The following is a 27172-nucleotide window of genomic DNA, read 5'->3' as shown; positions in this document are numbered from 1 at the left end:
TTAAATTTAGTGCAATCAACCCGGAATTACATCAATAAGAGTAAACAAACAGGAATCGCCAAAATGTGATTCCCAGTTTTGTTTGTTTGTTAGTGACGTCAGTTGTTTAGGCTCCATTCATTGGGGAAAGAGTTGAGTCTGATTGCGTCATCAACTGCGATTGAGATGTACTCGTGAGGGGTCAACATTTCGCCAGTGATTGGGTCCTCGAATGACATTTGCAGGTGCACCTTCAAATGGGGTCCGATACTCACACTCCTAGGCTTATTTTCCAAGTCTAGCAAATCTAAATCACAGACAAGGTTTCAGCCTTTTTTTACCCCTATCAGTTCACCCCCCCCCCCCCCCCATCATTTCACCTCTATCATTTCGCCCATTTAAAATTTCACCACGATTTCATCCCCATTTTAAACTTGTATAAATGCTGCAAATAACATTCAAAAGAATATGTATACGCTATTTTTACGCAAAGGTTTTTGGGGTGAAAATTTTTTATTATTAGCTGATGCCATGATTTTAACTTGGAGTAAAGGTTAAACATATTGTGTACAGAAAACGAATATAAATTGAAATTTTGTCCAAACAAAGGGTTTTTTGCCAATTGCCAAAAATTAAGTATCAGCTCAAGTTGAACTCATGCAGTTGAACTTAAATGTGAAAATTGACTTGAAGGACGGTTTGATATTCTATCTCCAACTTTAATTGAGTGAAACAACTCTTGTCCCTCGGGTCATTTGGGTTGATGGAAAATTGTCCATGATTAAAAAAAAATTGATGGACACTACTACTGGCATATAATATCAAAAAGCTGATAAAGATGAAAAAAATCTCGCATTAGCAAAAAACGTGTTATTTAATTTACGAGGCCAATGTCCGAAAAGACAAATTTCAACAAAATTCTCCAATTTGTGCAATCCACGATAGAGCATAGCTACTCAAAACGTGGAATTAGGTTTTTATAGGGTCGAGGCCGAATGGTTATCTTGTAAGAACTTGCAAGTTTCTGGCAGAAACTTACAAGGCGATGCATCGCCTTGCAAGTTTTTCTTCCAAAAACTTGCAAGTTCTTACAAGTTAACCCTTCGACTTGCAAGTTCTTACAAGTTAACCATTCGACTTACAAGGCTCTTACAAGTTAACCATTCGACTTACAAGTTACTTACAAGTTAACCATTCGCACACACACACACGCCCACACACACACCACGCACGCACACACACGTGAGCACACACACATACACGCTCTCTCTCTCTCTCTCTCTCTCTCTCTCTCTCTCTCTCACACACACACACACACAAACATACACACATACACAAACACACGCACGCACACACACACACACACACACATACATACACACATATGCCCGAAACCGTATTATAAAATGTTGCAAGACATGAATGTAAATGGATGCTTGAAAAAAATCGAATCTGGAAAAGTGTTAATTAAATTATAAAAAAGGTATAAAAATAAAGGGCCACTAAATTGTTTTGAGAAAATACTGACATATGAATTTGAAAATTCAATCAAAGTCAATTTTTTGGGAACATTTTTGAGAACGCGATGAAGCTAATTGAGATCTACAGTTTTTTAATAGAATTGCAAAAGGAAACTCTCTTGAATTGATAAAATTCGAAAAGTAACCATTTTGTCTACTTAGGTCGAATTTTATTATGTTATCCAAACTGAGCAACTAACTCCCACGCGCTTTCTACGGTAAATGACTGAATTTTATATTGAATTAACCAATAAGAGTTGTGCTCGACCGGAACGAACTTGCAAGAAACTTACAAGTTAGCCATTCGCCTTGCAAGTTCTTACAAGTTAACCATTCTACTTACAAGTTCTTACAAGTTAACCATTCGACTTGCAAGTTCTTACAAGTTAACCCTCTTTTGCAAGAAACTTGCAAAATCTTACAAGATAACCATCTTTTACAAGAAACTTGCAAGTTCTTACAAGTTAACCATTCGGTCTCGACCCGGGTGTCCATGATTAAAAAAAATTGTTGGACACTACTACTGGCATATAATATCAAAAAGCTGATAAAGGTGAAAAAAATCTCGCATTAGCAAAAAACGTGTTATTTAATTTACGAAGCCAATGTCCGAAAAGACAAATTTCAACAAAACTCTCCAATTTGTGCAATCCACGATAGAGCATAGCTACTCAAAACGTGGAATTAGGTTTTTATAGTGTAAAAATTTTGGTATGTGTCATTTTTTTATTAAGACATATTTTGTTTTCTATTTGGTAAGAGATTGTTGTAATCTATATATATATATATATATATATATATATATATATATATATTTATATATATATATATATATAGATGGCTGAAACTGTTGTCCATTTTTGAAAACTTTGTTCGAAATGCTTTTTTGGCCCGGCTTTTCCTTATTGCAATTTTTTGACAGATCTGTAATATTATAGGTAAGTTTATAATTGGTACTTGAACAAATTCAATTAACTTGTTGTAAAAAAATAATGGAAGCTACAAGATCTCTTTTTTAAACTAAAGTCCTGGTAATCGACGTTCTCTTATTAATTTTTGCTTTGTCAAGCTAGGATATTTTTTAAATTATGATTTTACACAATTTTGCCTGACCAAATGTCCACGCCCTATTAATTTTACGAACAGAGTAGCTACTTTACTTTAGCAACAAAGCAGGATATACTTTATTGATAAAGCCCACGTTCAACTCAATTATATCTAAAAAATTGGTAGATATGGTGATCATACATCGTGACATAATATAAGCAATCATTTTATCATTTCCTGCTTATTTCTTCTAATACAGCTACAAGTTCCTGTTATTACTAGAGATAACAGATAACAATACATAACGTATAACTTAACAACTAATTTACTCCAGCAATTAAAAACGAAAAACTTATTCATCAAAGGAAAATGTGAAACCGTTTTTTATGACGCAACAGTGAATTGTTTTTTGAGTATTTATAGTGAAGTAACGAATTATGTCTAACTTTAGAAAATTTCTGCTGCTAAGGTTTAAATTTCTTTTAACTTAGTCATAGACGCCGGCGGGGCAATTTTATAGATTTTTTGTAAACAGTTGGAGTAATTATTTTTTTAGCCAAATATTAAAAACACTTTCTTTTCATAACTTTCGATTTAATCGATTTTGTTCTCGCATGATCAAACCATAAATAACCATGAGCAATGTATACTAATTTTAATGACTAAAAAGTCATAACTACTGCCGGAAATATCAGCTTGCATACAAACCATCTTCAAAAATTACCAATCAGCATCCTAACAATGATTTTGATTAATATTATGAAAATGTGAGGCAAAGCCATTTTGATATATAACACTATCTGTCAGTTTTTATAATAGTATAATTTATTATAATGAATTGTAAAATAGAATATACCAAAATTAGTATAATCGTTCCTTTTTCGCTATATCCCACACTATGCTACCCTTTTTACATGTATAAAGATACGTTTTGTAGAATTAAAGAGGTAAAATGTTCCACGTGCTTATTTTGCTAAGTAGTCAATTTAAACATTGCACTGACCGTATTGACTTAAAAACCATAATCCTAATCCGAAAAAGAAACTGAACTTTTTTCCACAATTTTGCAAATAACTGAATGCTTTGTGAAACAAGTGAAACGCACTAAAAACTTCATAATAGATTACAGTAATTTGTAATGACCGACTTTTAAAACCAACTTTTGCACGCTTCGAAAATTGTATTCAAATACTGGTCATGAACATAGAGACCCAAATATTTCAAAACCACCCAAGCAAAGTTTTAGCCCGCTTGATTAAACTAAGTTCATTACTAATGGCTAACTTTGCACTTAACTTAATGAGGTAAATGTGCCGTTGAAAATCTGGGTATTTTATCTTAGAATTTTAATTACTGAAAGTCAAACTCAAATTCACGCGAATATGACATTTTTGCAAACAAGCGTGGAAAGTTTTTCTGCGCTGTTAATTTTCAGCGTCTCGAAGTTAACGGAATTTGTTCACGGTGGCGCCTGTAAACATAATTAAAAAACGACTAGACCGAAAAAAAGGGAAAAACTTTTCCATTCCCAGCTTTATCTATCTTACTGAAATTGCTTTCAAGTAATGAAGTTTAAAGCTTGTATTTTTTTTCAAAAAACGGCAATCAAGTTAAAGTACTTTTTATGATGTGTGAACAAATTTATTTCACTGACGTAAGAAAAAGTGGATCAAAATTATGAACAAAAGTCAGAAGAAATGGAAGCAAAAAAGTAGTTTTTAACATCTTGCTGCAGAAAAATATTGAGCTCTATTGAAATTTAAGGCGGCATACTTGAAAAATTTTGTAACGCTTTTGGCGTTGCAGTTTAAAAAGCCTCTGATGTAAATTAAGTGAAATTGTTGGAATTGATGTCAGAAAATGTCAATGATTTTGAACTAATTTGTAATTTGAGGTGATAGGAACTGAATTATAGGCGACAAGCCCATTTTTAAACTAAATTTAGAACCTGAAGAAGAAAAGTTGCAGACTTTGTAGAAGTTTGGTTAATTAACAAAGTTGAGCTCTTTTTATTTTGGGGGGGGGGGGGGAGGGAGGGAGGGGGTGAACATATCAACTATGCACTTTTTTGCATAATTAGATAGTTGTTTTGCAACCTATTTCTGTTTTTTTTTCGGCATGCTTGTAATGAATGAGCTTATTTTTGCAAAATTTTTGCAAAGCCTGTTTAAAATTGACAGTGGTAGTGGTGTTCGTTTCAATAATTTGAGGTTGCACTTATGAAAAGGGGCTTTTAAACTGCTTATATTTGACAGGCGAGCAAAAAATGCTTGTCAAATGTCTGAGTGGCAACAATCTGAAACAATCCATCAAAATTATGCTGAATAATTAATGGTTCGATATCGAAAAAAGGTTGAGGGGTATTGAAGGGTAAAAAATCGAACGGTGAAAGTGATTTTCTGTCAGACGTTAGACGATGCAAAATAAATGGAGAAAAAATGAGTCAAAATTGAGATTTTTTATGATTTCATGGAAAAATGGGGGATGGCTCCAGAATTTCTCTCAATATTAAAATCGCAAAAAAATGTCTCAATTGCCGAGTAGTGCAATTTTTAATTTTTTATGATCACATTAAAAATTTATATGACTGTAGTTGGGAAATTGACAGTAAATTATACTAATTAAAATATGGTACCTAAAAGCTATACATACAACACAATTTGTGCTCTGTAAGCGTTTCTTTTACCCAACGTTTGATTTGCAATAGAGCGTGAAAAAATTGTTATATTTAAGAACTTTTAAACAAGATTTCATTCTCGTTTTCTTTGCTAAAAGTTCTTGATTATATGGAAATTTGGAATAATTGCATTTTAGATACTCTAATTTTCAACACGGGCATAAATCAAAAATTGCATGCAATCTATTTAAAAAAGTAATAGAAAAAACTATTTCCTCGTAAAGTTTTTTCTCTTTGATTATTTGAAGATAAAAATAAAATGAATTCAAAACACTGCCAGTTTTGAAGGCAAGCTATGATAGAAAAAATTAGATCTTGTAAAAGCTATCAGTTTTAAATTTTTGCGAATTTTGAGAAAAAAGTCACCGAGGCAATGTCAATTGAGTGATGAAACCGTCATTTTTGAGCTGTCAAAAATTCTTCTTTGAAAATGAAAAAAAAAATAATAAAATTTTCTTCCAGACACCGTTCATCAATGATTCATACCTTCAAGGTGGCTCAATTGTCAAATTTCTTCTGAGAAATTAAAGCTCTCTATTTGAACCAGATGTAATTTAATTACTCACTATATACTCTGTTATATAAAACAAAACAAGTCCATCTACAAAAAAATACATTTGACAAATGAAACCTACAGTTTAGAGAAATTTATGTGCCAAATTTATAGCTCAGCACTTTATGCTGTTTTGACGAACTGCATAGAAAACGATATCAAAAACATACACATAACACAAACAAAGGCTGCAAATGCAATTATGCTGTACACCACAATCCAAATCATTTATACGCACGCTCGCTTGTAAATATATATCTTTGATTTGTCGAACTTTAACGCAAAAAAATGAACAATATACGAATAGAAATACACACACCCACATACACACGCTTCAAGGAGGCCAAACAAATACGTACGTGCACGCACAACCCCATGCTCACACATAAACACAACACAAACACAAACACATATACACAATTACACCCAAGCACACACATACATTCATACACTCACAAACAGACACAAAAACACTCAAACACACAAACGCGCAATCACACAAACACATATACAAACAAACACTCACGCACACACAAACATACGCACTAACACAGACGTATACAAGCAAAAACACACATATACTCACAAATACACACACATATAGACACACACTTACTTTTTCTATATGACAATTTTTCTACCCTAGTTAAAACCAATTTCCTCCCTGGACACCTGCGTGTTAACACAGAATCCACCGATTCGATTTTTTTAATCACTGACGCATAATTTTTGACGTAAGTTTAAAACTTTACACATTTTGGGATTATAGGCATTATTAGCGTCTACCAGTACCAAATTTCTCGAGTAGATTTACTTCCTTCTGTCACCAGATTTCACTTTTCCGATCTTAGTACATCGTAAGTGTGACACGTATTTACAAACTTCGAGGATGAATGAAACGGTGGTGCCTTTAATGGAAATTTCAGTCGGTGTTTTTCACTCTTAAACTTGAAGTTGAAAAGTGAAATCTACTTTCCGTCACAAAAACCTTTTTGCGGAAGTGCATTCTAAACTGAAAGGTGCGGCAGATTAATTTCAGTATTATCCCTCACTCTAGTAATCTTAAAGGATTGAATTGTAAAAAGACAAATTTTTTGTGAAATCCCTTCACCGTCGAACGTAACTATAATCACATTTCTTTGGAAGTATTTTCCATTTTAGGCTATTTAATTGCCGCGTGGAAACTACTTACACGTAATTTAAGCGCTTTCCACATTAGGCATCAAAAGGCGGTGAGAATTGCGAGTCACATTCTTTGTAAGTAGTTTATGTTTTGGTACCTGCAGACGCTACCAATGGGAAAAATCAGTGTCTTATTATCGAGGACTTTTTTTGATCATTGAACACGGCTTAAATTAAGTTAGACTGGGGTATTTCACGTATGAATGTGCATTTTACTTCATTACTTCACATGTTCATCAAACTGACGTCATTCGTTCATTATTAACAAACCAAAGAATTGAATATTATCAAATGTCTGAAAATATGAGATAATTCAGCAGAACTCCTTTTGAGACCACAATTGTGACGTCATTTTTGAGGTAGCTAGAAGTAGTAATTACTCTCCTCTGACGAATACGCATCATTATTTACAACCATTATCAAATATATCGAGTGTTTATAATGAGGGAAAAGTAGCTGATTGAATGGGAAAAAGAATAACTAAGAACAAAAAAGTGAAATAATTTGGAAAAAAGAGGGAACGAAATTTGAAGCCATTATTTAAATCGGTGTGATGACGTACACATCTAACATTTGCAATTACCTCTACTTTCAAAGTCGCTTTTGTTTACATTTTTTGGTAGATTTCTATCAAACTGCTGTATACCTGTACACTTCTACCAGCCCCCCTCCCCTCTGCCCCCCCCCCCCCCCGCTGCCCCCCTCACTCTTTCTCCCTCCGTCACAACATAACCAACTTTACCCGGTTGCTTTTTAGGCTCATGCGGGCTGATATCGGTACATTATAAATTACAAAATTACAATGTGTAGTCCTACGGTAATGTTTGTCTGCAAACAGCTAATAGGTTTGAGGTTTCAGTACAAACATAAGATAATGGAAAAATAACAGCAAAATCACCGCTAGAAACAACAAGTTTTACAAAAATTTACCGCAAATCTTACAATAAATTAACGCTAATACTACTAAAATTCACCGCTAAAATTTGCGGGAGATTTACAGTGAAAAACAAAATTTTCTCACTGCCGCAAATGTTGCATCAAATCTTGACCTGAGTACCAGTGCAGGAAAAACGCAAAAGAATATTAACTCAATGGTTATGAAAAAAATATTTACGAGGGAAAACGAAACGAGTTCAAAAAAGCAGTCATTCATTAAAAGATAGATAAGAAGATTCATTTGATGAAAATGTAAATGTCGTTCAATTTTGTAATCAGATAAAAATTTTGTTTCGGTCCTTGACATTTTAAGGCACGGACACATCATTCGATATATAAAAACAAAATGAAATTTTTGATAATTTCAGCGCATTTTAGTCGATTAGTTGAGTCATTTTATCTGATATCAAACTTCGTTCTTATAGCTACCAGGAGCACATTGATGTCTACAAAAGGAATGCTCCGAAAAACGAGTATGAAACTCCATACTTAATGTCTCAAACATCCAACATTTCAATTTTGCTTTTTCTGTTGGCGTGATGTCACACGATTACTTTTTAAAAAATATATCCCACAGCCTAACGCCCGGAACATGTTGAGACTTTTTGAGAACTAATGCCGCCCCTAGCTGTGAACACAAAATAATATTGCAAGAAAATAAAGATTAATACAAGCAAGACAAGATCCTGCAAAATCTTGCAAGACGAAAATAATCTTGCAAGACATTGCTAGTCAAAACTATTTTGAAAAATTAATTTTTATTGTGCACCTAGAATTTCAGAACCGATTTCAAATCTCCACCTACAAAAATTCTATATGCTCAGCCAATTATCATAAGTATGCTATAAGTTCACTTAAAACGTTTAGCAGAAAGATATTGATACTTTCAATTGAAACAATAAGTCTTTTTGCCTATTATTAGAAATAATGAACATTGACTTATAATTTATTTTGAAATAAAAACATTTATAATGTTTTACCAAGTGGTAACGCCTTTAAGCAGTGATCATCAAGGCTTGAGCTTTAACGAAAATGAAATTAATTGTTTCTTTAGAATTAAGATTTCAGAAATATGTAGTAAAATATGGAACCCTATGCTACACAAGACTTTTGCATTTTCATTAAAAAGAGCAACACTAGCAGGTTTTGCATAGTTCAGCTACAATTTTTTCAACCAGACTTCTACTAATATGTCAAAAAAGATTTCTAATGAAACAAAACGAAACTAACCACTGACCTAAATTTGGATATTTCTAGGTGCCGGTTTGAATTGATAGCTACTGAAATTATTGAAACACGCCTGAAAAATTTTGGGCAGCCAAGTGCTTCTTTTTTGAAAAAGAGTGCTTAAATTTTTTGACTTGATCTGTCTGTTGGTAAGTTCAATCTTCGGCCCATTCCACACAGTTCATTTCACAAAAATTTTATTTTTTGCTGTATTGTAGCTAAGTTCTGAACTGACTAGAGTGCACTCACTTTCCTTAAAAAACCGTGAGTGGTCCTATGATGGTATCTATTAACCTATGCAAACTGCTAACAATCTGGATGTTTCAGCACTAACAAAATACAATGGAAAAAATAACCGCAAAATCAGCGCTAAAAACATCAATCTTTAGAAAAATTTACGGCAAATCTAGCAGTAAATGAATGCTAACCCTACTATCATCCGCGACTAAAACTTGCCGATAACTTAAATTGGAAAACAAATTTTTCTCAATGTCGCAAATGTTACCTCAAATCTTGATCTTGGTACCAGTGCAAGAAAAACGCAAAAAATTTCTATCACAATAGTTATGAGAAAGAATATTTATGCGGGAGACCTCAAAGAGTTCCAAGGAAGCCGTCATTCTTTATAAGATAGGCAAGAAGATGCATTTGATGAAAATATAATTGTCGGTCTAATTTGTAATAAGACAATAATTTCATATTGACCTTTTTTTACTTTAAGGCACAGAGACGTCACTCAAAATATTTTAAAAATTTTTACAATTTTAGCGCATCATAGACAATCAATTGAGCACTTTCTATCTCACAACAACCCGAGTTCTAATAGCAACCAAAAGCTATTTGATGTCTACAAAAGGAATGTTTCGCAAAACGAGCTTGAAATTGCATTTTTAATGTCTCAAAGAGGTTTCTAAATTTTTAATTTTGCTTTTTGTGTTGACGTGATTTTGCACAATTGCTCTTCAAAATATCCGAAATCTTAACGCCCAGAAAATGTTGAGACCTTTAGAAAACTAACGCCGCCCCTTAGCAGTAAACACAAATTAAAATTGCAAAAACTGAAGGTTACTGCAGGTAAGACAAGATCCTGCAGGATCTTGCTAGAGCCAAATGACAAAATTATATGCCCAAGCAATTATCATAAGTACTCTATAAATTCCATTACAACGTTTTCCAGTAGGATATTGATACTTTCCATCGGAACAATTATTCTTTTTAACTATTATTAGCAATGATGTAGTGACTTATAATTCATTTTGATTTAAAAAACGTCTATGTTTCTTTTTCACAATCAAAACTGGATGCCCTGGATAAAAAGCAATATTCCGGGCCAATTATTTCATTCAAATATTAACACTTTTAAGCGGTGATCATCAAGGCTTGAGCTTTAACGGAAATTGAGCTTTATTTATTATCAATTTCAAAAGTTCTTTTTGAGAAACTCCAGCTCTACAAATTGATTGAGCACTTGTCACATTAAAATTTGGGTAATATAAAATGATACAAAAATTTGCAGAAAAAGAAAACTGCAGCTTGCTATTTTAACATAAAATTCAGATTTTTAAATTGGCGAAACTCGACCAAAGTAAATTTTAAACACCATGTGGTCCCAAAGCTCCAAAATAGTTTAGTTATAACCCCAATTTATCCTCGGTTGGATCAAAAACAATTTGGATTGTGATTGAAGCAAAAAAAATTCTGCACGATGGATTCATTTGATTAGTCTTTAGAGTTTTAACAATTCTATCTAATAATTTCGATCCTATTTGCTGCAGCAAAATCTTAAATTTTGGAAACGATTACTGTTGAATTTAAAAGAGCAAGATTTCAAGTGTGCAAGATCAACATTTAGTTGACATTTTTTACTATTTAAATTACATGAGAAGATATTTTCCATTTTTCCGAGAATATTTACTATTTTAATTATGACGGCCATACGTAAATTTAAGGGATAAATTATCCGTTTTGAAAGTGAAAGTTTTTTATACTGTCTATTAGTGCATCAAACAGGTCAATCTGCTCACATTTTTGATATATTTGTTACGACCCCCACTTTAGTTGGGAGGGAGGAACTATATACTCAAATGGGATTTTTTTTGTTCAGTCAATTTTGGCCGATCGATATAATCATCGTAGAGAGTTGTGAGTGGTATCATTAGAAAGCCAGTCCAGCGTAGAATAAGGAATTAAAAATATTTTTTCAATTTTGGCTTTTTATAGGGAGATATCGAGATTTAAAGTTTTGTGAATAATTGCTGTTTTTATTCACATTTTCAGTATTTTTGATCAAATTTTTGTCAATTTTGCTTTAAAAAATGTAAAAATTGTTAACTGTACTGCTTTTTTTCAACTCTAAAGATAAAAGACGGTTGTTGAGTTGTTCGTTCCCAGTTTTTTTGGCTAGAAGTTATGCTAAATTTTTCGAAAATCAGACTTTTTTCGAGAAAAATAGGACTACGTTTGCTACTTTTTAACACACTTGCTTTAAATTTGCTAGAAGTAGACACCTTAAAACTGCGGTTGGAATCTTCTTAAGCTCAAAAAGGATTTAGTTGTAATCCGCCTGGCTTTATGAGTTTTCTGGATCATAATTTTGCAGGTTTTTTTGGCAAATTTAAACTCGATAATTACAAAAAAAAGCATTATTCATTTTTGACAAACTGAACAATTTGGTTAAAAAATTGATCTATTTCGCAATCATTTGAACAGTTGAAAGTTTTGTTAGTCGTGCAGTAATATTTGGGCTGATCTTGATCTCACAGTGGATTTTTAAGATAAAAAAAATTTTTAATTTGAATGGGGCGCGACCTTTTTCTCAAAGCATTTCCGCTATGTAAATGTTTTTGATGTAAATTACTGACAAGAATCTCAAGTCAGGGATCAATTAATGACAAATACTATTTGCAAAAAAGATATCCCACGAAATTATAATATGGTTTAAGAGTTAAGCTCATGGTTTTTACAGCTTTGACTAATTGTTTTCGTAAAAAATATATAGACTTCTTGAGTTTTGCTTTCATTTGTTATACTTTTGTAGCCCAACAATTTAGTGTCCCCAGTCAAAGATGCAATTAATTTTTTAGGAGGTATAGATGAACCTAGACAATTCCTTCAGTTTTTATCTAATGTCTCTTATGACTTTGAATATATTTGTTTTAAAAAAATATCGGTGAATTTTTGAACGTTGCCATTACTTTATCTTATTTATCTCAACTTCGGGTGCAGCCTCAGTAGAAACAGGCAAATACCAATTCCGTGTGAGTAATACATCATAGTAGGAAACTGTTTTTTTACATTCAACTTATGTTTAACTTGTTTTGATACTACGCGTTTTTAAATAATTTTTTTTTTCGTTTTCTTTTTTGAGCATAATTGCATTTTTTAAGAGTCCATTTAGTTTCCTTCTCAAATTATCACATTGTTGGCAAATCTAATTTAAAAAAGCATAATAGGAAATAAGAGGAGCTTTGGAAAAGTGCGTTTTTTTATATATTAGTTGTTTTTGTTGAATAGTTTATGCTTTTTTGGGCTGAGACCAAGTTATCTCGCAAAATTTTGTCGATTTTTTGTTGTTTTTTCTATGTCGGTCTTTCATTTTCTTGTTTTGAGCCATATATTTGATAACGATAGGCCTCAATTGGTTCCAGAGGACCTATAACTCCAACTAGATAAAGATTTCAGTTTATAGCTGTTTGTTTTAATAACTTTCAAATTAAATTATTTAAAAGTTTTTTTACAATTGTCTCTTTTTGCTTTCAATTTGGTCACCATGTAACTCAATCTCAATGATTATAAATCTCAATTCCGTTTGATAATTCAACCATTCTTATTTCGCTTTGATATACGTTGTGACTGATTGCTTCGACCATTTATTTTCAAAAAATAAACTGTTCAATTTTTGGGTTTCTTTTTGTTGTCGTGTCTACGTTGCTTTTTCTTACGGAAGTCTCCCTGAGTTTAGAATGAGAAAAAAAAGATGATTTACAGTTCTTGGGGGTAACATCTTATAATTAGAGTGCCTTGAATAGAGTGATGTCGTAAAATTGTTTGAAGTTTTGGCTTCTTTTTGTGTTTGTTATGTTTATGTTATTTTGTGGGGTTTTGGCGTGGTCTCATTATTAATAGTCCCAATTGGCCTCCTGAGGTGTTGCAACTTAATTCATCGCTTCTTGTTGAAATTTTAAATCTGTTATGACTTTTGGAAAAATTTGGGTTTTTGAGCTTTGTCATTTTTCAAAATAGTTTTTTGCTCAAATTGTAGTTCAGTCTTTGTAAACACAGGTCACAACCCCTCTGCAGTGAGCTATAAATTAGCCCTGGTAACAGTTTTAGCTTCAAACTTGCATTCCTCGGCCTTTTTTCTACTTTTACTACGAGACTTCATAAAATGTTTGAGATTTTTATATATTTGTACATTTTAGAGGATTTTTGTCTTCTTTTTGGTTTATGACAATAAGCGTAAGTCCCATTGGCCTAAAAAGTTTTGCGCAATTGAAGATTGGATTCTGGTATGTCTCAATTGCTTCCTATGGAGATATAAATGAAAATTTCAGTGATTTCAGGTGGTATCTAATGACATTAATAACTGTGAAAATAATTGTTTCCAAAAATAGAAACGTATTTTTTATCTTTGCACCTCTTTTCGATTTTTTCATTTCTTGTCGACTTGTTAACCATTCGCATTGAGAACCGGTCCCATATTTTTTCTAATGAAGTATAGGTTAAACTGTTTTGCTGAGATTTTATCTGACGCGAGTTTGATTTTGTTGTTTTTTTATTGTAGACATCGAGTTGTGGTCGTAAATAATGTTTGTTTTTTGATTTTTTAACGGTCCTTTTTAGTAGTTCTATTATCAAAAAATGTCATCGGCCCTCTAGCGTGGCATTATTATACTCCATTGGTTGTTTATTGAACGATATCTAAGTTTTTGATCTCTTCATCATTTGGTAGTCAATTAAATTAAGAATGTGGATGAGCGGGGTCGGAACATTATGTGCGTACGCACATTACCGAGCCTCCTTGTATTTTTTAACCTGATTTTTCTAACTAAATTAATTTTACAAAAAATTTTCATTTTGCTTTTCATTTTATTTAAAATTTAATTCTGAACTGAAAAATAGATACGTTTCAATGCAAGAAGTGGCCAAATTTTAAAAGAATAACACCTGTGAAGAAAATGGTAAGACTCATCGCAGATTCAATTTACTTAATGTGCAAAAATTCTATCAATCGTAACAGCTCGAAAAATTGCACAATTTTTTATTTTGTTTTCAATTACCATAAAAATATTATTGATAAAATTAAGTTCCGCTAACCAATTAGTACGTTTTGAGCACGAAGTCAAAATTGGAGAGAACGAGGCCAAAATAATTAATTGCTAGAGAGATTAGGTTACGTCTGGGTACGCCCCCTTTTCCCCATATGATCATTTATTGAATCATATTTCCGCCACTTCAGCCCCTGCGGAAATGGCACTTGGGGAACACCATTTCTATGTCATCTCCCTAAGTCTAAAACATAAATGGAAGCAGACTGTGACCACTATTCATTATTTCAACTTGCCAACGAGATAACGAGCATAATTCTTCGCCGTAAATATTTTCCTTTTGTGTACGAAGTTTTCTTTATTTTTCACCGCAAGTAGCATATAAAAATCTGAAATTGAAATTGAAATTTTGGCAAAAACTGCTTCTTAGAAAAAATCATTTAAGAGCACTCCTAACTGCTTCAAAAGGAAATATTGGTTAAAGAACAAGAACAGTTGTATATTTCTCTAACTGCCATTAAGGAGAGCAAGAGACAAAACAAACAACAAAATCCAATAAAAACAACAAGCATTACTTAGGACCAGAACTCTATGTCTATCCAAGTTTGTTTTAAAAAAAGCGTACTAAAAAGTCAAAATAGCATGAAAATAAAAAAACTAAATCAAATTACTTGAATGTTTAACAGAAAAGATATGGGAACTGTCTTTATTCAGAAGAATTAACAAGTAGACAGAAAACAAAAGGGCAAAGTCAGAAAATAAGTTTACACTTTTTCAAAACCAATAAATTCAAAGTAATGAAAGCAGTAAATTATCAATTGAAATAATTAATTGCCTAAATTTACATCTTCATACAAATCATTGAGATTTATCATTATCCAGAATATGTCCCAACCAGATAAAGAACAAATACATGCACCAATCAAGAAGTTCCTTCAATTTTGCGAGGAAACGGTGTCGAAGCCTAAAAGACAAATATTAAATCTATTGTGTCTTATTTCATCGCCTTGAATTTGATATGCGACTTTTCCATAATGTTCAATTAATCTGACGATGGAACAAAACCATAAAAGAACCTAAAAAGATGGAAAATCTCAAATAATAGAAAAATTAGGAAAACTCGTAGCATCAACACCAAAAATCAATTATTTCAATCAAAAACAACAATTAACACTCCATTATATTTCACTTGAAACAGAATATGATCTCTTTTTTTAATGAGACGACGCTGAAAGATTGCAAAAATAAGATTGAGAATGGCAAATCTCAAATAAAAAAGTTTTTTGAAGTCAACTTTAAAAAACCGTAACACACATCAAATGAAAGTATTCAACTAAAAAGTCGTAAACAGTTGCCTATTAAGACCATTATACATGTCATTATTGAAACCAACTCAAAAGATTACAAATTATTATATTACCTGCAGAACTCAAAATTTCGCAAACATTTTTATTCAAAAGGTGTTGAAGCCAAAAATCATATGCATTTCGATGGTAATGTTGCGTATATCAAGTTTATTGGCCTATAAGAAATTATTTTTTTACTTTAATTTTGAGTTGTTGATATTTGAGGTTTGATTTGAAATCATTCTGCTCTGTAATCATCATAGAGAAAGCACAAAAACCAAAAGCACTCTCAAAAAGGCATATACAGCGCCCATTGAAATCCCAAACCACAGTTATACCAAATAAGATTTTTTCACCAAAAAGTCATTATATCAAAATTTAACGATGAAATTTGGATACTTATCAATTTTTTTTGCAAAAAAGCAATTTGTATCAACTGAAAGCACTAGAAAGTTTCTGTCGTCACTTCCTACATGCAAAAATTGAAATTTGATGAATTAGACTCAGTCATTGGACTACAATAATATTATCAAATTCTTGAACTCCTGAAAAATTAAGAAAATAATTGTCGGAACAATAAAAACCATGAGTTTTACCAATTAATCACAATGTTATCTCATTAGACTCTATGAACTGTAATGAACAACTTTTAATATTTGCACCTGTAACTGAGAAAACACTTTCTACTAATTGAGATGAAATAAATATGGCTTCAAAAAACACAGACCCAAAATACAAACCGAACATTTTTTCATCCTTTTCCAAAACTGAACCGTAAGTCCAAAACTTGCCTTGCAATCTCTGATCAGCTGTTTAAAAATGCAACTGCTCTAAAATATGTCGCAACAGATTTTTGGCAAACGAAAATCTAATATATCAATAATAATTTAAGCTTTTTAAAATAAATATCTGTTTAATTTAGCGAAAGACCGCACAATTGTTATCTCCAGAAAATGTTTCTCTTAGCAGCCCGAGGCAGAATTAGCCGGTGTCTGACTGAAAAAAGATTGCACCAGCAGTTTTTATGTCTGTCAAACTGGACAAAGATGGCCAGATAAGCATATTTGATGCCATTTTTTTATGAAAAGGGAAAAAATGCTGAATTTTCAAAAATTTAGCTGACATTTTTGCAAACAGTTTACCAAATCTCTTCGATCTTTAAACATAAAACCATTTAGACTTTTGTAAACAACTTTATCATATTTTATCAAAATTTGATCTAAAATTAGGCAAGAAATGCGAAAATTGGAACCAAAACAACAGATGTTAGGCTAACGTTGCCAAATCTTAAGACCTCCGTACTCCTCGGAAAAAGCAAAATTCAAAAAATTTTAATTTTAAATTCTACGCTTGACACGCGTTCTAATGATACCACTCTAAATCATGTACGATGGATATATCGACCGGGGAAAATTAACTGAACAAAAAAACCCAGTTTCGTATATAGTTCCTCCCCACACTAAAGTAGGTCGGAACAAATATTAAATAAACCCTGTACCAATAGTGAAGCTGTGTTTCTTGGGGACTGGAATGAGACTCAACTTCTGCAGACCCTGTTCACAACTGGTGCTTTTTCCTCCGAGACAGGTGGAGGGCCTTCTACTGTCAAATCCACTTCCACCAGTTGCTCCACTTCCACCACTGCAAGTGGAAGAACTGGCTGTAGTCGAACTAGCACTGTGTTCTGTGCTTACTGTCCCCTGTTTAACAAAAAAAAATCTCCAAGAATTTGATTTTTCTTTCTCGGGGTAAAATTTGAACATCTGAATTTGAAAGCGATGAAAAAAATTTACCGCCCAAAACCGCAAATCTTACAAATATTTACCGGTAAAATCACCGCAAATCTTACAAATATTCACCGGTAAAATCACCGCATATGTTACAAAAATTCACCGGTAAAATCACCGCAAATCTTACAAAAATTCACCGGTAAAATCACCGCAAATCTTACAAAAATTCACCGGTAAAATCACCGCAAATCTTTCAAAAATTCACTGGTAAAATCACCGCAAATCTTATAAAAAGTCACTGCTTTGACCGCATTCATCCTAAAAGATGCGGGTGCTTTGTTGTGAATTTTTTTTCACGGCTATTCACCGCTATTCTTACTATATTTTTTCGAAAAAAACTCGACCCGGGTATAAAAATTGTACTATTTCGCTCATAAGAGACCGCAAATAAGGGGGGAAACGAAGTTCAGGAAAGCGAAAACAGATCACCACTGGACCTTTGGATCAATTTACTCTTCTTTCATAAAAACTTTTGTGCGAAATTGAGCTTTTTGTCGAAAAAGGGCCAAGAAAAAGGTCCCCCCCCCGGCATCCCATGTTCTATTTCGCTTTGTCAACGCTTGCAAGTTCTTTCACATGGCGGCAGGCTATGCAACAAAGTCATCACTTCGTAACTCCGAGTCATAATTAGCAAGGTGTGGGTGAGAAGGAGTGACTGCAAAAAACCAAAAAAAATGTATGGATTCTGTAGCAGTAGAAACACTGGATGTACTCCTCCATCCAATCAGAGACTGAGAAGACACTATTCTCTTATATAAAGCGCATGCAGCAATAACTCTATATTACCACCGTATTAATAGAAGTTTATCTTCTGTGTCTTACAGAGTCGATTAGTCTTAGAGATATATGTAAGCCTACTTGGCGCGCAGAAATAAGTAGCCCTAGCTCTTTATACTTTAAGGCTGTAAAAGGAGCCCACATCGGGTCTGCCTTAATTCATTGCCAGATTTCAAACCAAGTTTATTAATGATATGCACTTGTTTTTTTTAGACATCAGAATATTTGAAACATTCACGGTTAATATTAAGAACGCCGGGTTTTCTGAAATTACTAAACTTGTTTCGTGTTTCAAGCAATGTTATCGTGACTGTGATGGAGTCGTTTCAAAAATCTGACTCAAAAATCTCGAATAGCAAAGCGTTTCTCGATCGAGTTTCTCAATAACAATAACTCATCAGATTCATGTCACCTATACATCACGTAACCTATATATAAAACTTCTATAATACTGATTCTATTACACATCATAAACAAAAATATACAATAGTTGGTGTTGATACCATATTCTTGACATTTTCCGGTAGAACCCGACAATCTTGGTTTTTTATACTCCTTGAATTATAAATTTGTTTATTGAAAAAATCACGCGAAAAAGAGAACCAATTCAGAACCTTATTTCGTATATAGAAATCATCATTATGCTTTGTTTTCAACAAAGTTGAAAGTTTTGAATATTTCAAGTGGACTATTGCATGCAACCATTTTTTTGAAGTAATAAGATATTTGGGTCTTTCTCTCAGCTTAGTGGTCAGGTAACCTATAGCCCCCCCCCCCCCCCCCAAATATGCCATAATAGGGGGCTCTAATTTCATGGGGGGCTATAATGGGAAAGACTCCAATTTTTTGATCTCTCGTTTTTATTATGTTTTTTTTTTCTCAATCGTATTTTTTGAACAGAAAATATGCCTGTCAATAATATAAACATCACAGTGAAATATCGGAATTGAAGTTGTAAATCAGCAATTGCTGGAGCGATTATCAGATATGACAATGGGAAAAACCCGGATATTTACGTGGTGGTCGAATCTGGTGTGTTTTCCGCAAAATGCACTTATTTGGTCATGAACAGACTGCTTCGAGGTGTCAATGTTCGCAACTGAAGATGACTTTTTCCTCTCTAGATTTTGCTTCTGGATACCAAATGTCACTTTGGGAACTTGCAGGGTGCTGCCGTACCTGCCCTAAACATTGAACAAAATACTCTGCATTCAAATTTAGAGACACTACGCTGCAAATGTCGGATTAATAAAAAAATTTTCTCGATTTGTCATTTTTTTTACGAGTTTTAAGATTAGGATCATAAGCGTGCGTGTGAGTTGGTTACAATAAGCCAATTAAGTTCAAATTTTCTTCAAGGGTCTAGGAAATAAACCCCCCACGGAAAAAAAACTCACTTAACTTTAGATAGGAAAATAACCCCCACGGAAAATAACCCACACGGAAATAAACCCCACGGAAATAAACCCCCATTTTAAAATTGAATTTCGGTTCTGATAGTTTGTAAAATTGTGATAGTTTCATATCAAGTCCCACGGGCCGCTGAGGCATGGCCAAACACGCTAAATGCGCAAGTTCTTTAATAGTAAATGGGGGGGGGGTTAATTTCCGTGGGCGTTTATTTCCTATCTAAAATGAAGTGGGGGTTTTTTGCGTGGTGGTTTCTTTCCACAACCGTTTCTTCAAGTTTGGACATATCCGACACGGACCCATAATCACACGCACATGTACACACACATACACACACTTACACACATACGCACACGCGCGCACACACTCACGCACGCACACACACACACACACGCACACACACAAACAAACATACTCATACACAAAAACATACGTATGCTAAAACATTCTAAAACATGAAATAACATTTTTGCTAAGTTTTATGTCACGTAGAATTGAATCTTGCTCTTTCCAAAACTCATCATTATTTACGTCTTTAATTTATGTACGATTTAATTTATTCATCATAGCGCTTTACTGGTTCTTCCAATTAAAATAGCTAGCGTATAAAAGTTCCATGCATTGATAAAGACAAATTTCATTAAAAATAATAATTACAGCGGCAATGTCTGGGTGACGACGAGCAATAAAGATAGAGAAAGCGATGGCCAACTCATCATTATCTGTGCAAACAAATTTGTTTTCGAGAAAAAAACTCACTTGAATAACCGAAAAAAAAACTTGCAAGCAAGCGATTAAAAGCAATTCGTGCGACGACAATTAGTGTGCAGTCTTCAAAATCAACTTAAATTGTTTTGTTCTTCCTTCGCAAAAGCAACAGTCACTCAGCAACATATTCCGCTTATTTCAAAAGACATTCAAAAATTAAAGGATAGATCTTAGTTTTATGTATTCAATATACCGAAGTTAAATCGAAAGTCAATTAATTAATATGAATTTTAGTGCTGTTGCCTCAATTTATTGGCATAACTGTATCTGTCTGGAACAACTGCTAATTGTGCAAAAGGTGAAATTATTACAGAAAACTAAATATAATTTGAATGCTGAAGTTGCACAATTTTTATGCTGCGTCGTAGAGACTTCAGTAAACTTTTCCGAATTCTTTTGACTATTTTTACTGCTTACAAAATTATTCTGTCAGAATATTTTTTTCTCATTTACAGACGTTTCCCTACTATTTCACATCGCTCGAGTTGTTTGGAAGAAATGCAGATTGATTAATTAAAGTGTTATTGTTCCGACCCCACTTGTGGGGGGAGGAACTATATACTCAAATGTGTTTTTTTTGTTCAGTCAATTTTGGCCGATCGATATACTCATTGCAGAGAAATGTGAGTGGTATCATTGAAAAGCTAGTCCAGCGTAGAAATCAAAATTCGAAAAATTTTTTGTTTTTTTTCGAGGAGTTATCGAGGATTGAAGTTTTGTGTGAACACGGGATATTCGTTCACTTTTAGTGTGATTTTTCTTCAAATTAGGATAATTTCTAAAAAATAGTATTTCAAACTTAAATTTCTTGCCCAAAAATGATCTAATTTCGTGTTCCTAATAGACTAAAGGCAATAAAAAAGAAGAGTTCCGGTCTCATAAGGAGCTTCAATATCAAAATATTTGATATCTATTTGAGAGCTCTTTTTTTATGAAACTTATATACATTTTTTTTGCTGTTTTAAGTCACCTAGAGACAAGTCACTTTTCATATCGAGGTTTTGTTAATGACAAACCTCATTTACAGTCAAATGAAGCTCAATGAACAAAGAAATCGTTTTCAAGGAATTGCTCATGTTTTTTTTAAATTCGACTCTGAGTTTTCGTAATTTTAAATGAAATTTTCATTTTTTTTGTGGTTTCACTAATTTTTTGGAGTCTTATGGCGTGGACTCATTAACTAACAGTTCAATATGTTCCGTAATGAGATTTAAGTGGGCATATCCAGTGCTTTGAGTGAGTCACAGCTGATGGCTGTTAAGACTTTAAAAATAATTTTTCGAAAATTTTTTCGAACATTAACCAATCATAAACTTATTATCGCGAACTGTAAGTCAGTCTCTGTGATGACAGCGCCCTCTTCCGTCCTGCTCTAGCCAAATTTGATCTAGTTGGCGGTTTTATCTTCTAAGTTTTAGTAATATGACTTCAATGACACAAGGTTTCAAAAATCTTTAAAAAATTTTTTTGGAAATTTCCGTATTATTGGATACTTTTGAAATCTTTTCACATTATCCTAAACTTGACAGCTCCTATTGACTTCAAAAAAACGTTCAGTGGATCACAGATGGTTGTTTTAGAGAAAAGCATATGGCTTCAAATGGCTTCGACATTTTCTTCTCGCACTTCTCTACTGAATTTTTGGTTTTTGCCTGATTTTGTTGTTGTTTTCATAGTCATAAGACTTCTTGTGATGTCTTATTGATCACTTATGCATGACAGACACCACCATACTCCTATTAAAGCATATCTGATTGTATTCATTGACTTGCGTTGAAATTTATTGAAATTAATGGCTGTTAAGAAATTAAAAATAATTTTTCGAAAATTTCTTAGAACATTAACCAATCTTAAAAATTTCGTGAACTGTTAGTCTGTCTCAGTATTGACGAAACCCACTTCTTTCTACTGAAACTAAAATAAACTTCGTTGGCGGTTTTATCTTCTAACTTTTGATTAAATGGCTTCAATAACACAAGAATTCAAAATTAAAAAAGAAATTGGATATTTTTGTATTGTTGGTTACTTTTGAACTCTTAGCACATTATCCAAATATTATTTTAATCCCATTGACTTAGAAAAGACATTCAGTGGATCACAGATAAAGTTTTCAGAGAAAAGCTGATGGTTTAAATGGCTTCGAAATTTTCTTCTCGCACTTCACTCCTGAATTTTTGGTTTTTGCCTGATTTTGTTGTTTTAATAGTCATAAGACCTGTTGTGATGTCTTATTGATTATCTATGCATGACAAAAATCTTTTTCCTGCCTTCGTGTTATTTCTGAGCGTACTTATAGACCTCCGTTAAAAGCTTTTGAGTTTAATGGCTGTTAAGAGTTTTAAAAAAATTCGAAAATTTTTTTGAACATTAACCGATCCTAAACGTTTTTTTGTGAACTGTTAGTCAGTCTTAGTACTTAAAGGATCTTTTATTATCTCTTTTGCAGCCAAAAATAGTCTGGTTAGCGGTTTTATCTTCTACCTATTAGTTTTAAAACTTCAATGCCACTGGCTTTCATAATTTTTTTTAAATTTTCGGATACTTTTTCTTATTTTTGGATCCATTTGAAATCTTGTCACATTATTCTAATACTGATAGTTCCCATTGGTTCAAGGAAGACGGTCAACGGATCATATATAAAGCTTTCGGAGAAGAACTTGTGATTTAAATTGCTTCGACACTTTCTTCCGGCACTACTGAATTTTTTGTTGTTGCCTGTCTTTGTTGTTGTTTCCATTTTCAATAACTTGTTGTAAGGTCATATTGATCAAACTTGAATGGCCAACAAACTTGGTGTCCCATGGAGGCATACTTTAGCGTATTTAGTGGATTCCGTTGAAAGCTAATGAAATTAATGGCGTTGATACTACGAGTTTTCTCAAAAATTTCGAAGTTCTAATGTATTTGTTCATTTTTGATTTTTTGAAACTATATTGATAAGAAAGACGAATCCCATTGTTGTTAAAAAATTAATTGAACATAGAATTTCAGAGAAAAGTTCCTTTTTTAATGCCTTCGACGCTTTTCTCGCTCATTTTTTTTCCTGAAATTGCTGTTTTTGTTCTTTAGGTAGCCGTAAATTGCTGACAAGTCGCTTAATATTCTAATTGAGGATTGAACTAATGATCTTAAGCTGAATTAGTGGAAATAAGAATTCAATTAAAAATACAGAATATCAAGATAATAGCTAATGATTTTAATTGTAGTAATAGTGTGTGTTTTCGCAAATCGTTTCTAATTTTTTAGGTTTTTCTTTAGTTCGTTTCTAAGGCTTAAGCAACCCACAGGCAACGCCTTTTGGTTTTGTAAAAACTTTCTAGTAATTTATTAAATATTATTTAGTTTAAGAATATTGATTTTTAACTCTTTTGAAATTTCTTGGTTTAAAAAATGTTGATCAATTTTTGAATTTCGGTTCATTGATCGTTTTCTTTGTTGACTTGTAACATAGTCTCATTAAGAAAACTTTTCGTCCGCTGTATTGCTAAGAGAAATTAATTTTGAGTAGTTGAGGTTTTATCTGACTGCATTTTGACGTTTTTACTATGTGCTTTTAAATTTAGATATCCAGTTTTTGCCGTGAAGTTTTTGTTTTTGCTAATTTTTTTTGTTTTTTTGTCTCGTACTCTCTTTAAGGTCAGATCTCATTGCCACTGTATTAAGGCATGGCATTATGTAATTCAATTAGCTTGTTTGTGTAACGATTGTTTTAAACTCAAACATCTATTTTTGTTATTTCTTCATTTGGTTGACAATTAAATCAAAAAGTAGATGAGCTCCGGTCGGAACATCATGTGCGAACGCACTTTAACGAGCCGCCTTGTTGATATTAAACATAAATTAGTTAGTTACAAGATAGTTACATGAACTATTAGTTGCTTAAAGTTTTGCCTATGGTCCTCGAGGAAAAGCTAAATTAATGAACGTAAATGGATGATTCAAAATTTTTATATTGAAAAAGTTTAGGTAACAAGCAATGGTCATTATCAGGTGGCAATTCTGATGGACCACGCAATTTTAAAATTTCTTAATCATTTTTTGTAAAAAGTAATCAATAACTGCTCACAGAAACTGAAAGATAAAATTTTTTACCCCAAGAAAAAATCAAGAACAATAAAAGATCAGAAAAAGTCAAGTTTGATTTGTAGATTAGGACATTAGTTCTGCTAATTTTTTCTAATTTTTCTAAAAGTTAAAAACTTTTTTCTATTTTTTAGTTGAAATTTTTCTATTTTTTAGTTGACATATTTTTAATAAAAGCTATAAAAAAGATATTGAAAAGGAAATATGTTTGTAGAAATTTGTTGAAGTTGAAACTCTGAGTATAAAGAAAAAATGTTTCAAAAATTACGTCGCAGGTTTTCCTCTGAAGAGAGCTTTTGACAAAACAGTAGGAAAAAAATATTCTTATCATACTAGCTCTGAATTAATCTAGGGTCAAAAAATGACCGCAGGGTTGTTGACCTATGGGCGTGTAATTATTTATCTAATCATGCATAAATTAAAAGTTTTAAAGGTATATTTTAGAGTTTAGGGAAAAATGGTTTAAAAATTTAGAATAAAAATTGAATGGATTATTGTAACTGACCTGCATTTTGAGGCGTACTACTTTTTCACGCTAATTCTGAAGAGTCTTTCAGAAAGTGCCTCCACTTTAACAATAACACTAAGTAGTAAATACTTAAAACTGTTTTGCAGATTTGCAAAACCTGAAAGCGGTTAGGGGAGGGGTGTAACAGGAATATATGTAATAGTGGGTACAATTAAAATAAAAGCACGGGTAAATTTTTTGTGTCTAACTCGGCTCGTTGATTTTAAATTGACAAGACAAGACAGTTTTCAGTTATTAGAAAGCAAAACTCTCATTTTTTCCTTCAAATTTGTTGTTCGCGCAACGCTGTTGATTTTTTATCTTTTCCCGCAATTGGATGGAAAAAAGTTGTTATTTCCTGTATTTTGTGTTCACGTTACTTTACGTAGGGGGATTAAAAGTTTCTGCCTTACAGGTAATATACGCGAAACACATAAAGGAAAAGAAGTTGTTGGAATTTTAAGCAAGACAGTTAAATTAGAATTTCACTAGTTTGTTTACTTCCTTATAAATAAATGTAAACATTTAGGAATAATCAAGTTGAACAAGCAAATCAAAATGGAACAAAATTTTAGCTTCAAAAAGACACAGCAAGCTGCAAAAAAAAACGTCGCTATGGAAAATTATCTTATTCAAAAATTGGCAATATAAGTATAATTGAACGAAAATGAACTTCAATTTGGTTTTGAAAACGGATTGAAAAGCGCAAATAATGTGTTGCATTTATATGATACCAGCAAAAATGGATTGAACAAAAAAATGGAACAATTATTTGAAAATGATTAATTTTCAGCACATTCTCAAAAGCGCGAGAAATTGCAAAATATGAAGCCACTTAAAAATTTCAATGTATATGTGAAAAATGGGAAAATGTGTGGTTTCGTGATAAAAAATGTGGGGGGTATTTTTTTTTATAATATGTGTATAGAATATTATTTAAGGGTCACAGTGGCATTAGTGTTCAATTAACAGAGGAGATTAGACCCGAGATAGGAAGTAAAATTTGCCCAGAAGGAAGAAAATTGCCCAAAAGAACGCGAGAGAAAGAGAGAAAAGGAAATCGTATGATATTGATCAGGGCCTTTCAGATATAAGGTTTTGCTAATAATAATAATAAATATGATGCTAACCACATCGAATGGTCAATTGTTCGAATCAACAGTCATATTCTAAATTAGACCCAAAATAAAACTATAGTAATAATCTAGCCAAGTCATTGCTCGAGTGCAGCTGTGTGTATATATTTAAAGCTGTACACCCCCTCCCAACGCTGAGCATTTCACGTTTTTTCTTAAAATTTTGAGAACAAATTAACGCTTATTTTATTTCGATTCGACGATAGGATTTTTCTGTTTTAAAATGGTGACCAATTACGTGTTGTCGTATTATATATTATTCGACTAAGTGCAAAAAAACTGGTGTGTGTGCAGAGGGTCGTAAAAGCTTCATTCCCACTAAAGAGAGGTGGGGTTTAGTTAGGTCCCTGCCGTGACCCGTGCAGTGATAATTTTAAAAACATTAATCACAATATTTCTTCTCTAACAAAAAAATTATTTTCGATTTAGATAGTGAACTTAGAGGATGAAATGAAGCCACAATCCGCTTGGTGGGTCGTCAAAATCTCCTACATTTTAGTCAAGCGACGTCCCATAAATTTTAAAATCAGAAACTCAGCTAACTCCTTTGTTAAACAACTCTTTATGGAATCGTAGTTAATCGCTAAGTTCTCATCAGTTGAAATCAAAAACAGACCAATTTGTCATTCGGACAAAGCTTGAAACTGTAACCCACACAATCGGAATTGTTACCACACTTTTAGACTTATATGAGAACCGAACTTATAAAAGCAGGACACATCTTTTCTGACAACTTTGGTTATATTTTACGATGTTCAAAAAAGTTTTTATATTTTAAACCAAAAATAGGCTTTATTTAAAAATTTAAAAATTTAAAAATCCTTCCAATTCTAGCTCTAATTAAATTGGATGTAATACCACTGTTTTTGTTGGATACTTGCAACTGCTGCAATATTCGTCTATTTCAACTTCTGCCTTTTGGCTATCAAAAAATTTGATTTCACACTTTGTTCTGAGTAATTTAAT

At 32.7% G+C, this 27172-nt stretch overlaps 1 protein-coding gene across 1 annotated transcript; it reads right to left on the bottom strand.

Moving 5' to 3' along the window:
* On the bottom strand, nt 1-25817 carry LOC142335073 (uncharacterized). Its single transcript, XM_075383411.1, has 4 exons — nt 25068-25817; nt 19318-19485; nt 17233-17434; nt 1-286 (listed from the first exon to the last, which is right to left on the bottom strand). The coding sequence occupies exons 1-4, from the start codon at nt 25071-25073 to the stop codon at nt 99-101; spliced, it is 564 nt and encodes a 187-aa protein (XP_075239526.1). The 5' UTR covers nt 25074-25817; the 3' UTR covers nt 1-98.
* Between the last annotated feature and the right edge of the window lie 1355 nt (nt 25818-27172).

Source organism: Convolutriloba macropyga, chromosome 2, assembly GCF_964194025.1.
Source record: "Convolutriloba macropyga chromosome 2, txConMacr16.3, whole genome shotgun sequence".
Lineage (NCBI taxonomy): Eukaryota > Metazoa > Xenacoelomorpha > Acoela > Convolutidae > Convolutriloba > Convolutriloba macropyga.
Note: the sequence above shows the minus strand (reverse complement) of the source record. Positions and strands in the feature narration are given on the sequence as shown.

Coding starts and splice junctions, on each gene's coding strand:
- LOC142335073 (XM_075383411.1), bottom strand. Junction 17,435..19,317: donor ACACCAGATTCGACCACCAC/GTAAATATCCGG, acceptor TTTGTTAAACAG/GGGACAGTAAGCACAGAACA. Junction 287..17,232: donor GAAACACAGCTTCACTATTG/GTACAGGGTTTA, acceptor TCTGTGATTTAG/ATTTGCTAGACTTGGAAAAT.